This window comes from Lissotriton vulgaris, chromosome 11, assembly GCF_964263255.1.
Source record: "Lissotriton vulgaris chromosome 11, aLisVul1.2, whole genome shotgun sequence".
In the NCBI taxonomy this organism is placed as follows: Eukaryota; Metazoa; Chordata; class Amphibia; order Caudata; family Salamandridae; genus Lissotriton; species Lissotriton vulgaris.
In genome coordinates, this window is record NC_141699.1 from 342,602,663 (window position 1) to 342,619,888 (window position 17,226).

Sequence of the window (17,226 nt, forward strand, 5' to 3'; positions counted from 1 at the left end):
GCTTCCTGAAACCACAGCCAAAACTCAAAGCAGATGAGAGGAACACTGAGCCAAAAGGGGCAGCTTACAAGAAAACACAGTTTTATAAATCTAAATCCTTGACTGGAGTACCACATCAGCGGCCCAGTATATACCATCAGAGGTTTTGGGGGAAGACGCTATCAATTGAAGGATCTTTAAGAGTCTGAAGCCATCAGACAGGTTTCAATATTCTCATGATCACTTTTCCCTATTGCCAAAGGAACAGGAAAGTAGCAGGCACTCGGACAGATACTCTGAGAAGAGAAGTGGAGGAGTGAGAACTGATTATCGCAGAACAGAAGGAACCTCTAGAGAAATTCTGATACAATCATTAGAAATATTCAACTAGTGCAATGGGCTTGAGCAAGCCCCTGCACTACGTATGAACCAAATGAAGAGATTCTACTTGAAATGTATTTCTTTTCAGAAGCTAATCGCAGACTTAAACCCAGCATCCCTTGAAGCCGGAAGCCAAATGCAACATGAAGGTCATTTTTATAGAACTTTAGCATCAGGAAGTGATAGCACTGTGTCATTCTACAATAAAAGCTCTTCTTTTCCTGTGATTAAGCCGATAGGCCAGAAAGAATATACACGCACCCATGCTGTGTAGAAGGATCATAATGCTGGGCTTGTGATGAACTTGGCATGGAAGAAACTCAGAACATCTCTGAGGCAAATTTGAGCGGAAGAGTGAAAAGGTAAATCAATTAAGGCTAAGAACCTTAGGTGAAAGATTACGCTTCTATACGACAAGTGTCAGCCTATACATGTGACGCAAACATTGGTGTATTGGAGTGAAGAAATTAATTCTCAATTGAACAGTGCATCAGAGTAAACTGCTGGCTGCTGTTATTTGATTTCTGTCTAAGATTGATGCAGATGTAATGTGACTTTGAGGGGGGAAACGTTACATACTGGGTTTCCTGCTAGATAATCCCATTAGCTAACCCCAGACAATAGACCAATGGTGTCAATTCCTGGCCAGAGAGTCAAGTACAGAAATAATTATATCAGACCTAATAAAAGCTGCACATCAGAATGGCATCTGCTTATCCTGGTATTAAAACCATGTTGTTCCAGCTATAGCAACAATACTGACGGCGAAGTATGCCTACAATACCACAAAATACAGTCTGACTGTAGCGTCTTTTGAGTTTTAAACCCTCTGCAGCTGCTGGAACAATATCTACATCTCTCCTGAAAGCGGAAAGAGACCATTTGAAATGAAGTAATTTAACCTATATCATTGCTTGCAATCTCAATATTAAAATACGTAAATGACTACAATACAAGGGCACACTGTAGGTAGATGAGAGGTAGAGGTAAATATATATACATGTAACTGGCATATTGGGATGAATCTTCTAAAATATTTAATAGCCTTTCTCTAGCATAGTCTTGAAGTGAAATGGGACCATCTAAGTTGTCTGGTACTGGCATGCCAGATTTATATGTTGATATATAGAATCTCACCCATGCCAGATTTATATTTTGATATAGAATCCCAGCCGAAACCAATAGGAGTTTCCACGTTCCAAATATATATGCAGTCATGCTTTATCTTTCAATACTGCCAATTGTAGTTTGTTTTGTGTTATAAATGCAGGGCAACAAATATCAGAATGAAAAGGATATCAAAAGCTTTTTCAGCATCAAGGGAGAGGTCCAACGCTTCAGTCAGATTGTTTGTAGTTTGCCATAACATGTGTGTGGTGTTTCCCAAAATGAAATGAGAAGGAAACCAAATGTAGTTTGAGAGTCCAGTTTATTCGCCTCATCCACCAACAGCTTCAGGTCGTAACTGACCTGGAATCACATGTACATTCCTATTCTAAGAACATGGAATCATTCCTATTCTAAGCAAGAGGGACTAGAATGTAGAGAGGAGGAAGGCAGGTAAGAAGGCACAACATAACACATCTCCCTTCTTTACCAAAACGTAGTGAACAGAAGATTAAGTAAAAGAAAGAGATAAAAGAAACTGATAAATAAGCAGAAACAAATGAACATAACTTACACATAATCTTTCATGTACATTGGAGCACTGCGTAACCTTTGACTCCTCATACGAGAACTGGGTGAAGAGTTGTGACAAGAGCGAGAAGAGTTGCATATGCCAAACAGATTAGATTTGATATCAGAGTCAGACTGAGAAAGGTTCTTTGACTTAACAACTACAACTCGACTTTTGTTCCAAATCCTCCCATCTTGTGTCTTGACGGCATTACCAAAAACTTTAATGACAGGCCTAACATTGGTATACTTGGACCAAGGCCTTCTCCCTACAGGTGCCTTTATTCTTATAAGGTCACCTACCTTTACTTCATGAAATTTAACACGTTTAACTTTGTCGAAATATGCCTTCCTACAAGTTTGTTTCTCAATTTCTCTCTCCCTCCAAGGACCCACATGATTATCCACAAATCCCTTCTTCATATTCATCCAACCTGGACACCACATCGTGTTCGGAACTCTACCTCTAAATAGCTCAAAGGGAGATTTTCCAGTGATCGAGTGAGGGGAGTAACGATAAGCGTCTATTCTTTCTCTTAATGCATCCTTCCAATTCAAGCCACTAGCTCTTGCGAGCTGAATGCACTCTTTCAATGTACGGTTGACCCTCTCAACTGCACCATTTGTTAGACATATTAAAATTCGGATTAAATCTATTCATCACATTGTCATTCTTCCCACTGTCTTCCTTTCCCTCTTTCTGAACCTGACAAACTACTTCCTCTACTTTGGATTCGACTTTCTTCTCAGGTTCGACCATTTTCTCTTTTTCTCCTTTTAGTTCATCTACACATTTGGTCATGTGTTCGACTTGCTTTGCTATCACAAGTACTTCCTCTAAGGGTGGTTCATCCTTTATATACATTACACAAAAGAGCAGGCAAGGTCTGACAGTGGTGTGTAACCGCAATGGCGGCCGTGAGGCACTAGTGGTAGGCGCATAAGATAGAGGGGTGCAACAGTAGAAACTCTATGTCACTAGCAGGACCAAAATAATGGTGAGTATCACCAAGAGGAAATGCCTCTGAGTGATTCAAGACAATATGCTTGTTAAAATGCAGAATAGAATCTATTCCTGCAGGTGTGTCTGCATGGTCGCTGTGTGTGTATGATGGGTGTGCGTGAGAGATAGGGTGGTTTTTGACACACTGTCTTTTGTGTTTTCCCTTTCTCTCTTGTTAGGAAGAAGACACTTCTCTTTCCCTCCAGTGGACTTTTAAGTATATCAGTTCCTGGTTTAGATACGACTCTGGATGAGTACACTTTTCACTTATACTTTCCACATGTAGTTGCAGTAGCTGTTCTTCCTGTCTAAAGGTCCTGAAGAAAGCTGAGCCATCTGCTCTATTAGCTGAAACATGTCGACCATACTGCACAGCGCCTCTGAGTAGTCGTACTACTTGGCGTGTTTTTAATCTTTTGCACTAGGACCCCTATTGCAATTTTCTTGGGTGTCCTGGTAGTTAATTTTATCTCACACTTTCCCTGAGCACTGCACACTTTATATTTTTTGGGGTCACAACAGGACCACATTCTTTTGACGTCCCCTCCCGATCGACACTACATGGTCAGATTCGGTTCGGGATGATCATAAAATTCCCATGTGACGCTACTCCACCATATGGGTGGTCTGATGGGAATTATTTTGGTCCTGCTAGTGACATAGAGTTTCTACTGTTGCACCCCTCTATCTTATGCGCCTACCACTAGTGCCTCACGGCCGCCATTGCGGTTACACACCACTGTCAGACCTTGCCTGCTCTTTTGTGTAATGTATATCTTGGTATAGGGGAGCGAGCAGGAAGGTCAATAAATATTCCCCCCGACCCTCCACACACCTGTTTCGTTTGTTGGTTCATCCTTTAGCCATAACTCTTTACGAATGCTGTCATGAGCACATTTTAAGACAAACTGATCTCTTATTCTTTCTTCTAATGTTTGTCCAAATTTACATGAAGACGCCAATTTTCTTAGAGCGGATACATAGTCTTCTACAGACTCATCTCTCTTCTGACCTCTCAAGCCAAAATGGTATCTCTCCATTATTGTGCTCAATCTTGGAAGATAGTGACGGTCTAATTGCTCTATGGCTATTTCGTACTCATTTAAGTTTCTCTGTTCTGCTGCTGTGAGCTCCGGCAAGTGTTCCAATACGTCTTGCCCTTCACCTCCTAGACAGTGTAAAAGTAAAGAATGTTTCCTTTCTGCACTCAGGTTTGTGCCACAAACTCTCGCATAATTTGCAAAAATCTTCTTCCATTTCTGCCATTTCACACTTGGTTCACCTGGACTTATCAAAAAGAATGCTGGTTGGGTGACATTCTGCATTTTCTTTCTCCTCTTTTCTTTTCTTTTTTCTTTATGTATAATATACTCTTTCTTCTCCTTTTTTTTTTTTGTCCTTAAAAAAAAATGTTTTTTTAAAAAAAAAATGCCGTTGATAAAGATGTAGTTGTGTTACATTGGCTTCTCTTTGTTTAACTTTTTTTTTATATCTCTGAAATTGCCCCTCTTTTTTTTTTTTTTTTTGTTTTTAGTCACAGTAGAGAAGGCTTTGTGAGATCATTTTTCCTTCTTTTTTTTTTTACAAAGCCAGGTTCTAATCTTCTACAGAAACGTTCTTTCACTCTATTAACAAAGACAATCAGGATTCTTTTCTCAATATTCGCGTTTCCTTCAGTGTAAAACGAACGTTCTGTCACTCTACATTCTTTTGACTATGAGCAAGGACAATCAGTGTTCTTTCCCAAGATGCGCGTTTGTCACTGAGCGCAATGAGGCTTGAAACGCAGAGTGACTTCCTTTACACGTTGCGTGTTACGTCACTGAACCGCATGAAGCCTTCCTGTTACACGCGCTGAATGAACGCGCATAGAGAAGCGAGCAGCGCGAGCGCATTTAACGGCTCAATCAATAAACAATGCGCGTCGCTTATTTTCTTTCTTTTACACCCCCTTTATTTTTATATTATCCTCCCTCCGTACTCCTCACCACATCAAGGAGTTTTCTTTCTTCTTTTGTAATCGTCGTTTCAGCCGCTGGGAAGACTTCGCTTCCTTTCGATGAAAACAGCCGCAGGGGAGGTAATTCGAGATGAGGACAGCCGCGTGTTGAGGCGTTGTGAGGTAGGATCGTCGCCAATAATAATGTGGTGTTTCCCAAAATGAAATGAGAAGGAAACCAAATGTAGTTTGAGAGTCCAGTTTATTCGCCTCATCCACCAACAGCTTCAGGTCGTAACTGACCTGGAATCACATGTACATTCCTATTCTAAGAACATGGAATCATTCCTATTCTAAGCAAGAGGGACTAGAATGTAGAGAGGAGGAAGGCAGGTAAGAAGGCACAACATAACAATGTGCATTAGGGTCCGCAAGTGCTTTCTCAAAGATCTGCCCGGGACAAAACCCTCTTAGTTTGTATGTATGATGTGGGGTATCACTTTGTGAGTCTATTTGCAAGACCTTGCACCAGAATCTTAATATTCAAAAGAGAGATACATCTATAATGGATACACCAAAGGGGATCACTTCTGGGATGAATTGTATATATGCTTTTTTGAATTCTGAGCTGAGCATATCCATGGCTTCCTGAAAGACTTTCATAAACAAAGGAGTTGTCAACTGTGCCTTGATTTTATAGAAATCAATAAAACCATTATCTACAGGCGCCTTCTCAGATGCATCTCTTTTATGGCTTCGGGAACCACCTCGAATGTAATGTCATGCTCCAATTGAGACTGAAGGAGTGCAGCAACCTCAGGAAGGTGCAATTTAGAGAAAAACATATTCATCTCCAGTATCACTCGTGCCTCACAAGAGTATGTGTTGGAATAGTAGGAAGCAAATACTTCCGTAATGGACATTGGGTCTATCAACAAACTGCCATATGAACTGTTTATTTCCATCTGGGCTTTTCGAAACTACCTAAAAGCAAAGTTCCTGATATATCGACTGGGCATTCTACCATTGCTCCTACACCTACCTCCCTGGAAACGCATTCCAACCACAACGGACTGCCGGCTATATGGAAAAGGGATAGAAGACCTGGGGCACTTGCTATGCACTTGTAATGAATTATTGGCGGAGAGAAAAATAATGTAACACCTACTTTTCAACCAAAGAGGAATAAGAATAGGCAGGTATGCGGTATTGTCCTGCCTCTCCCCAACAGATTTTCAGCTGAACTGTTGTTTCGTGAGATTTATCATCAAGGCAGAAAAGAAACAATCGGCAACATTTGGCAGAGGTACATAAGGATTAAAAAGAAACTGCTGTGCACCCGTATAAATAAGACTTGAAATAGGGAATAGCCTGCATACAAGGAACTGGAGTTAAATAGAAAAGGTTTTGTCTAGTAACCAACTACTCTGCACATAAGTAACATTCAGTATCGAGTTGTCTCCTTTAAAAAAAAAAATACTCCTAATTACTCACTACTCTGTACATTAGCAATTTTAATCCATCCTGCAACTTCATTACATTTTATGTGCATTCACATCAGTGCACTGTGAATTGGTCATGATTCTGCACACAAGAATTCTTTTTAATCTATTTTGTAATGTTATTCTTAAGATTTTATCCTTTGTTCACTGAACTGCCAAACTGTTTTACATGCCAGCGTGATTTTGCAGTTCAATGATGAAAAAGTTTTAATTAGCTGTGCAAAAAAAAAAAAAAAATAGTTAAGTATACTGCTGGTAATGAGGAGGCCATTTCTCTATGTTTCAGCTACAGGGTCAGGATCCTCCCTACTTTTTCTCCATGTTCATAACGTTTAGCTTGTATTCTGTGAAACACTTTCTCAGCATTCAGCCACTACAAATTCACATTTGTTTTTAATTAGTAGTCTGAGGTTCTCCGCTGTTGTAGTTTTTTGGACCTGGCCCTATCTGCAGGGTTACCCCTAAACTTTTTTGCCTTTAGCCTTCACATTTTGCTACATTTGTTTGTCTTGGCCTTAGGACTTAGCACCCCTTACGACTGCTAATCAGTGCCTGTCCTCTCCCAAAAACATGGTGGGATTGGTTTATATCCAATTGGCATGTTTAATGAACTTGTAAGTCTCTAGTAAAGTGGTACTAAATGTGCTCAGGGCCTGCAAATCAAATGCTATTAAAGGGTCTGCAGCACTGATTGTGCCACCCACTTAAGTCACGTTAAAACGTTTTAGGCCTGCCATTGCAGCCTGCGTGTGCAGTTTTAAACTGCCATTTCAACCTGTCAAAATAAACCTTTTGCCAGGCCCAAACCTTCCTTTTTAATAAGTATATGTTCACCCCTAGCGTAGATCCTGGACTGATCAGAGGGCACGATACAATTTATTTAAAAATTGGACATGTATTTTTAAGTTATACATGTCCTGGTAGTGAAAAACTCTTAAATTCGTTATTCACTACTGCAAGGCCTACCTCTCTGATAGGATAACGTTGGAGGTATCCTATAACAATTAATAAGCTGTAACGTCCTAATGGGAACAGATAACCAGTTCATGCTTGGTGTCTTCGGAATTGTAATTCAAAATCCTCTCCTATGATAAGATCAAATTTTAAATTATAATTTTGAAAGTGCCACATTTAGAAAGCTGGAATTTTCCTGTCTTAGACATTTAGTGCCAGCAGCTTGTCACTGGTTCACATGACTGGATGTAGTTGGCAGTTGGGCTTTTTGCTTTGTTCTAGACAGCCATGCACAATCGAGAGCTTAGGTGTGCTTGCATGGGCCATTATTGACAGGATGGGACAGCTGGGCATGGAACTGCCCTACTTATACTGGAATATGATGTGTCCTGGCTCCACTCAAATGGCTGCATACCCCCTGTCATTAGTCTAGAGCCAAAGCAGGGGAGGCAGTAAACATGTGCACTTACAAGGGAAACCTCTATATCATGCCCCCATTTCAAATGAGGCACCCGGTATACATATGGGACCTCAGACACCAACTCTTGCGTACACTTCTGGACCTGTGGAGACTCTGCCAGGAAGAATGACTGCTGTGCTGTTGAAAGGACTTCCACTATGCTGGACTGCTGCCCTGATTGACTACTGCCTTGGTGTATTGCTTCCCTGCTGGACTCCTGCCTGAGTCAAAGGAATTGGACCTGCACCAGTACCCAGGACTGCTCATCCTCGCACTATCAGACAACCCCTTTGCCACAGTGAACAACTTCCGCAGGTGCTTGACAAGCATCGTCGATTTGATGAGAGACAGCAGGCTAAAAACCCAACACAGCCAAGACAGAAGTGCTGATCTTCAGGAACAACACCTCCCCATATGGAACAACTCTTTGTTGCCCCCAAACTAGCTGACCATGACCGCAACCATGGCATCATCCAGGACAGTGAACTCTCCATGAAAAGACAGATTAACGCAGTTTCGTCTGCCTGCTTCCTCAACCTTTGCATGCTCCACAAGATCTTCGAGTGGCTCCCTGTCGACTCCAGACTGACTGTCACACAAGCCCACGGCTACACACTGTATGTAGGAATCATCTCATACCTCCTCAAGAGACTGCAAACAATACAGGATTCAGCAGCCAGACTCATTCAAAATCTCTCTAAATGTACCACATCGCCCCACCTCAAAAAGCTCTGCTGGCTCCCCATTCAGAAGAGATACCAGTTTAATATGTTGATCCACATCTTCAAAGCCCTCCACAACCAGGCACCAGCTTACCTCAACCACCAACTGAACTTCCACATTCCCTCCATACTCCTGTGCACCACCTCCCTCTAGCTCACACACACTTCCCGCTTCCGCCACAGTAACAATGGAGAATGATCCTTCTCCTACCAAGCTGCGTAGTCCTTGATTAACCTCCCACTTCACCTCTGGACCTGGCTGTTCAACTGAGACCCCCTGCAGCAGTGTACTTGGCGCCTGGATACATTCATGGGTGATTTCGTGCTTTACAAATCCAGATTGATAGATTGATTGTCACTCCTCTGTGCATGGTTGAGGACCCAGTGAGCCCTCTTTTCCCGAGGCAAGCAATGATCATCACTTGTAGGGAGCAAAACCAATGTCTTTCCATGCCTGTTTTCAAAACCTGCCAGCTGCCTTGCCAATGTTCTCTCATGTATCCGTTCAGTTTGCATCACCCACTTTCCTGTCCCCTTACCAGCCTCTCTGTCCAATACGCTTCAACCACTTTCTTCCCTATGCCATTCACTTATCCAAATCTGCTTTCGCAATAGGCTCTATACGCTTTCTTACAGGCTGCACTCACTCCATTGCCTAATATCTTTCTTTGCCCTGATTCCATTCAATTATTTTCCCCACATCAATGACCTTTTCACCTTCTGTCCTTTCATCTTTGAGTCCATTCTCACCTATCATGCTTGTTATGATCCTTTCTTTCTTCATACGCTTTCACATTGTGCTTTCTCAGTCCCCAGGTCCCCTCTCATGAGGGCCCCTTTCAACATTGCCACATTCTCCCTTATCCAACCATTTCTCATCTTCATGTCATCCGTACTCGTCATTTGTGACCCTCAAAACCTTTCTCTCCTGTTTTCACTCACCAACTCATCCTGTTTCCCCAGAGTCTTTTCTGCTCCCAAGTCACCACAACCATGTCCTCAAGAAAGAGAGCCTGTAACACTGAGAATTCAAAAAAAAGAACCCAATCCCCATGTTGTGCTCACTTTTTGTATTATATTGTATTGCAGTGTGTATATATATAGCACTTACTTCCACTATGTGACGCATTAAAGCATTTGCTTACATGAGTAGCATGCTACACCGTTTAGGGGGTGTGGTTGGAAGGATGTTGTTTTTTGCATTGATCCTCTGTGGAAAGTGCTTTTTTCATTTATTTTGTGATGACCACAAAGGAGCGTTTATCATGTTACGTGGCACAGTGAGCTGCAGTGTGTTGGAAAGTGACGTGTGAGAGACAAGCTGGCAGTGTTATGGTTTTCAGTATGCTGGTAGCTTTGTAGAGCTCTACAGGTCCCTTTATGGTAGTTTGTAACCCTGGGAGGAGTTTGTGGAGTTGCACTACGCGGAACTCCGCGAAGTGGCAATAAAAGTCCACTGCACTACGTGGAGCTCCGCATGCGGCAGAGTTCCATAGAAAAATGCTGTTTGCGGTGATTGCTCAGTGCGGATACTTGTCCGCACTGTGCAATCATTGCAAACGGCACCTTGCACAGCACAAGCAGTCCCTTTTTTCCCTTTTCTGCCGCTCGAGTAGATTTGTACCCTGCGTTGAGAAATCTCGCCGGGATGTTTATTTTCCACGCTTGCCAACTTGATGTTGACGATCGCGTACAAGGAAAAATCTCGCCGGGAGGTTGATTTTCCTCACTTGCGGTCACCAACAGGACATTGACGAGCGTGAGCGTGGAAAAAAACCTCTGCTCCGTGTTTTTTTTCGGAACTCCGCGAGCTCCGCATAACGCATAACTCCACAAGAGGAGTTCACCGCCCAGGGTTAGTATTTTGCAGGATATAGTCTGCTTTGCTGGTTACTGCACTGGATTGTCCAATCTGAGATTCTGGGTATTGTGGCCCTGAGCAGGAATGTTTGGAGAGAGAGAGAGAGAGAGAGAGAGAGAGAGAGAGAGAGGTGGAGAGATTGGTTGGGGTGAGTATTTTTACTATCATTCCATATCTGAATGTCTTTGTAAGATGTAAAAAAACAATTACTTTGTATAGGTGTTTAGGACCTGCAGTGGTGGACTATATTAAATCCTCCGAATTGTCCAGCGATGTGTGAAAGATCTCTTCACCTATGCCTTTCCTGTTCATTTGGTGATGGCTTTTTTATGGCTGTATACTGCTTGTTGTGAACAATCCTCACAGCAAATATGTCTTATGTGAATTAAACAGGTATGAGCTATAGTTTGTTGCTGACAACTGATTATTATGGTTTTAGCATTATTGTTGGCCGTAAATTGTGTGTATGTAAGTACATAGCTATATAATGCCACTGCGAACCATGGGTCCTCCCTTCTTAGCTTACTTGCACTTCAAAAGCAGTTTGATGATTGGGTTGTTTATAATTGATGGGTTATAAGCTGAAGATTGTGCTCGAGAGTGCAACATTTGTTTGGGCTCTGTGGTGGGATGTATGGCACACCTGGAAATGTAAGGGATGTACCTTAGTGGTCAAGCAATGCAGGTATATATCGTTTATACAAGACCGCTGAAATAGCATTATTTCATGGTTGTAGGATTTTTACAGGTTATTATGGATTTCCTGCATTTGCCATGTAATGCAACATCTGCTACATGATTTGCAGATTTTGGTAAGAAAAATATGCTTGTGATTTAACAGAACAAATGTTACTAATAGTGCTGCAAACAGCAATAGAGTGCCAGACATTTAGCAAATGCTAACTGGTTACCTTTCAGCTGTTGATTGCTGATTACAGGCATTAAAAAGGTGTGAATTTTACCAAGATGGTCCTAAAATTCTCAGTTAATGGACCAGAAGAAGGGCATTCCTTTGCAATGATAAACACAAACAAAACCTTACATGTTTAAATGTAAGATGAAAAAAGGTGGAAACAGATTTCACCTTTATCATGAAAATATTTTGCTTCACTAGTCATCTAAATTTAGACAATTTGTAAATATACCCAGTCTTACTCACCCTTCAAGCTACATAACCACTCCGGAGATTTCAGACTAACACGTTTCTCCATAATGGATTCATGGTCTCTGACATTTTTTGTACTCGTTATAAATAACAGAACATGGGTCAGACTTAAAGCATAAACAACAATATGGCTTCCACCCAAAATAGGGATGTTTGTGTATCAACTTAAACCTTCAGCACCTTACTCATTTAGAAGAGAACGCCAAGTCTGCAAGGCTTTGTAATGCACACACATTCTGAAATAAATAATGAAGAATAGACTCTGAAGAGGCCACGCTGAACTTACTTCATATTAAAACAGCAAAGCTTCTTTACAAATAGGAGGGCGTCTCAATGAACCAGTGTGAGAAATAAATGCAATAACACTGTTCATACATTTCCTGGCTCTTTTTAGAAACACATTGAGCACGACAAGATTGACTCCTTGTTTTCTTTCAGCCATGAAGCAGGAAGCCTGAGAAAGTTAGGACAAATGGTCAAATGTTTAAAAATTGGGAATAACAATGGAAAACATGCATTCTTTGATCAATATGGCTCGGTTTGTTTACTCATTCGTTATATTACTGTAGGGCAAGGTCAGTATTGAATCTGCCACATTGATAAATGTGTTTATTGAGAATGTGTCGCTGACAGGGTTTGGCCAATTGGCCAACTTATGGCTCTAGTGTAATAGAAAAACAGTAAACAAGTGTGTTAATTCTAGATTAACTCGAATATATGTCAGGTGTATCAAAGTCCTTTCCACCTATACTAGTTCTGGACGGTGTCCCTTCCATAAGCTGTCTCTGTAGAGCGTCAGTCTGCGGCACATCCTGCCCCTGTTCTGTGCTGCGAACATTCCCACTTTGTAACCTCACCCCAGAACTCTTTATCTTTACTCGTATGTGGGTCTGTGTGCTTCATCGCCTTATGATTCCTCATTGAGAGAGGTCTCTGGGTATTTTCACTGCTTCAGCACGCTCAGTCGAAGATGTGTTGTAACCATTTGTGAGGTTTTACAGTGTTTAGTAGGATGATTTAAATATAAGAAGTTTAAGTTTTTACAAAAACTCATATTTCCCAACAGTTTTACAGTGTGGCATGTTATGGCAAGTGAGTTATAAGCAAGAGACATAGCAAAAATAAAAGATCTGAATGTGTCCATTTGTATTTCCAAATCACAATCTCTTTCTTTCTCACAGCCCTCATCGGAGCCTGCGGAGGGAATTACAGCCTGGATGCAGCGGTCATCTACTCACCAGACTTTCCTGACACTTATGGCCCTGGTCGGGTCTGCTATTGGACCATTCAGGTTCCCGGAGCCTCTGGGATCCGCTTCAACTTTACCCTCTTTGACATTAAAGACTCTGTGGACATGGTGGAGCTGCTGGATGGCTACACTAACCAGGTGCTGGCGCGGTTCGACAGTAAGAACCGCCCCCTGCGGCCACTCAACATCTCCTCGAGTTTTGTCATCCTCTACTTCTTTTCTGATCGTACGAACCAGGCCCAGGGGTTCGCCGTCATCTACCAAGGTAAGTTTACAGTTCCCTGTCATATGACAGTTACCTTCAAGTTGTTCACCGTCTTATTAAAAGATGAACTTGTGTGTACAGTGTCATTTGCTAAGGTAACCTCCCATGGGTTTACTGTTTTATGAAGGGAAACTCCCAGAGTTCACCATCATATACCATTAGTAACTTCCAGAACTTTCCTATCATGTTGCATAAACATACATTTCCAAGAGTTAACTATCCTATACAATTACAAACACCCTGCTGTTCAAAATCCTACACCACTAAAAAAAGTACCATATCATTCACCTTTACACTATTAAAACCAAGGTATTCACCTTCATATGCCACAAAAGAGTTCCATGGATTCACTATCATGTACCACGGTAAAGTCCCATGGACTACTTATCATGTATTACTCTTAAGACCATAGCATTCACCATCTTATACCACGGTAAAGTCCAAGGGATTCACCATCATATACCACTGTAAAGTCCAAGGGGTTCACCATCTTATACCACTGTAAAGTCCAAGAGATTCACCATCATATACCACTGTAAAGTCCAAGGGGTTCACCATCTTATACCACTGTAAAGTCCAAGAGATTCACCATCATATACCACTGTAAAGTCCAAGGGATTCACCATCATATACCACTGTAAAGTCCAAGGGGTTCACCATCATATACCACTGTAAAGTCCAAGGGGTTCACCATCATATACCACTGTAAAGTCCCAGGGGTTCACCATCTTATACCACTGTAAAGTCCAAGGTATTCACCATCATATACCACTGTAAAGTCCAAATGGTTCACCATCTTATACCACTGTAAAGTCCAAGGGATTCACCATCATATACCATGGAAAGTCCAAGGGATTCACCGTCATATACCACTGTAAAGTCCAAGGGATTCACCGTCATATACCACTGTAAAGTCCAAGGGATTCACCGTCATATACCACTGTAAAGTCCAAGGGATTCACCGTCATATACCACTGTAAAGTCCAAGGGATTCACCGTCATATACCACTGTAAAGTCGAAGGGATTCACCATCATATACCGCTGTAAAGTCCAAGGGGTTCACCATCTTATACCACTGTAAAGTCCAAGGTATTCACCATCATATACTATTGTAAATTCCAAGGGATTTACCATCATACAGCATTGTAATCTCCTAGGGCAGGGTCCTGCTACCACTGAGTAACGTCTGCTACATGGGCCCACATGCATCATTGTGACATTTTGCACTTCCTAATTTGCGAAAAATAAGGAATCGCAAATTAAGAAGTGCAAAATGCTATGCATCATTATTTTCGGTATTCATTTGTGATTCGGTAAAAATCGCAATTTTTACCGAATCCCAAATGAATACCGAATTCTTAAGTTAATTTTCGCAATTCCCATTGATTCCTATGGGCCAAAAGGCCCATAGGAGTCAATGGGAAGGCATTAGCAAATTGCGAATGGCACTTTGAAAATTTCATGGGTGCGGGGGGGGGTCCAAAGGACCCCCCCATGCACCCCTGAAATGTATTTTTCGCATCATGTTTCACACACACATGTCCTAAGGACATGTGTGTGTGAAACATGAATGTTGAAAAAAAAACATTTTCAGCATTTGAAACACTTTTTCCAAATTTACCGAGTGGTTCAACCACTCGGTAAATTTGGCACCCTAATTGCGAATTTACACTTTGAAAAGTAATGATGCATTGCTTTTAAGAAATCGCACATCTGCGACTTCTTAAAAGCACCCGCAATTTTAGAACTCGCAAAAATGTTACGAATTCTAAAATTGCTTCATGCATCCCAAAAAGCACTTTTGCATTCGCAAACGGCCGATTTTAAGGAATCGCACCGTTTGCGACTACAAAAATGCTTGATGCATGTGGGCCTCTGTGTTTTTGTCAGTTTTGTGTCAACCAGTATAACATCAATTCAAATGATTTTACTTTAGCTTTGGAGTTTAAAGGGCAATTGAAAGACAGGTACAAAGATGCGAAAGAAGGGAAGAAGAGAGCGAAAAGGCGCATTTTTACGAAAGCAAAGAAGACGTTAAAGAAAACTGTATGTGTGTTTGTGCGCGTGCATTAAGGAGACCGACACTCATAACACTTTTTCACATTTTAAGACATATTAAAGTGTGCATTTTAAAAAACGTTTTAATGTAGATAGTGCAGATACATGTATTTCGACCCCAGTAGCCAAGTGGGCCTGGCGATAGAATGGTGAATGCGTTCATGGTGCCAGTCAATGCGCTGCCTGTGTGACTCTGGTCTTTGCGTGAGAGCCTGTGTCTGTGCGTGAGAGAGGAAGAGGTGGCGAAGGACATGTGGTTATAGCGGGGAGCAAAACGGCCTGCCTTAGAGAGGGAGAAAGAGGATGCAAAGATGTGTTCCCAATAAAGAACATAGGATGTGCCGGTAAACTTCTTTATTCTACAGTTACTTTCGCCGAATAAATGAAGAGGGATTTGCTTTAGGGAGCCTGATTTTGCTTTTAGTCCCTGCATCCGTGGAAACTCTACGCACACCACGCTTGTAAACAAAACCTCGGGAAGAGAAGTACACCCCTTTGCGGGTGGGTGGTTCATCCTAGACGGCAGCGCAGGCACGAGGGAACATCCGGAAGAGAGGGGTTGTCTGCCTCTTCCGTTGCATCCTCAACTGGTGCCTCAGAAACTCGCTCATGCTCAGTCGGCAGCCTCATCTTCCGCCCTCGCGTGCAGAGGTATTGTCTGTCAGTGAATGAATGTAATGAGGAACCATCCGGACTTTAATGGTCAATCGAGCAGGTCCGAGATTCCTGGCGGGCGGCAGCCCGTGAAGGCCGGCGGGGGCTCACGGATGTCCTGCACTGGTTGCCGGGGGCGACTGAGCAGGGCTGCAGAGAAATGCTTGAGGTGAGGAGAGCTTGAGAAAAGACGGACGGACAGGGCTCCTTTCAGACACAATATGTCCAAATATAAAAGAGAAAAAAGGCTGGACCGAAAAAGGCCTAAAGCATCCCCAAATGTTTGCAGCTTGACACAAAGGGGGCATGATTTTTGCGGAGAATGAAAGGACAGGGGTGCCTGCCTCTCCCACTCCCTTCACTTTCTTACTGATTGATGTAGTCAGTGGAGTTAATCTGGGGTATTCTCCACGAGCCTAGAGTTCCCGTCCTTTTATTTCACAAAAATAAAGCAGAGTGAAGCGAAGTTCCCGTCCTTAACTTCCCTGTCATCCCTTGTGTCATGCATGAGCCAGCACTGCATGGATTGAAGTCAAATCAAAGGCTGATGCCAGGGCAGCGTTTTAAATGTTTCCTGCCACCCCATCATACCAGTCATTAGGGGGCAGATGTACCCATATTTGGTGCAACGCAGCAAGACAAATGCAGCAAGACAACCCGCTGCGCTCCGCCATTGAAGCCAATGCTTCAATGCACAGGAAGTGCAAGAACGCACCATATCTTGTTAGATATGGTGCATTCCTCCTCTCTCTATTTGGCGGAGCCCAAAAAGGTGAACATTCTCACCAACATATACACACAAGAAGGGGTGGAGAGATTAAAGTACACGTGTAACAACACAAAACAGAAAAAATACATCTGTTTTGAAAAACTGCCCTCACTCACACACAAAAGTGTGTGACATGCTTCATCATCGGGTCTGCTTACAAAACGCCCTGGTGTAGCCACACTCAGGGCAGAGCATAAAGGGAGGGGTAAAAAAATAAAAAATATACGAGATCACAAGACACAACACAAACACAAATATAACGAACGCAGTGATAGAACAGTGAATATCACCATGTGACTGGGAATGTTGATACGGCAAACTGCAGTTAATGGGAAAGTACTCTAAAACTGGTTTGGGGATACCAATCAGACCTTTATTTATAGGTTCCACAACAAGGATTAAAAAAGAGTTAGGATGGGTTGTGTTTAGAGGAGAAGATTAGGTTCTCAAAACACCCTTCCTTGTACTGCTTGTGCCAACATGTTTCGACCGACTTAATGCGCCTCAAAGGTCACCCAGTCTTCTTCAGGACGTCTATCATTCCCTTTCCTGATATTGGCCCGACCGCAAGTCGGTCAGAATGCCAA

The 17,226-nt window shown here is 42.2% G+C and overlaps 1 protein-coding gene across 1 annotated transcript in view; it reads left to right on the forward strand.

Annotated features, from left to right (window-relative positions):
* KREMEN1 (kringle containing transmembrane protein 1) overlaps positions 1–17,226 on the forward strand; it is a 363,157-nt gene that overhangs the window by 291,357 nt on the left and 54,574 nt on the right. Inside the window, exon 6 of the mRNA XM_086943299.1 lies at positions 12,825–13,157. Coding sequence (XP_086799425.1) covers positions 12,825–13,157 — 333 coding nt within the window. The remainder of the gene's footprint in view (positions 1–12,824; positions 13,158–17,226) is intronic.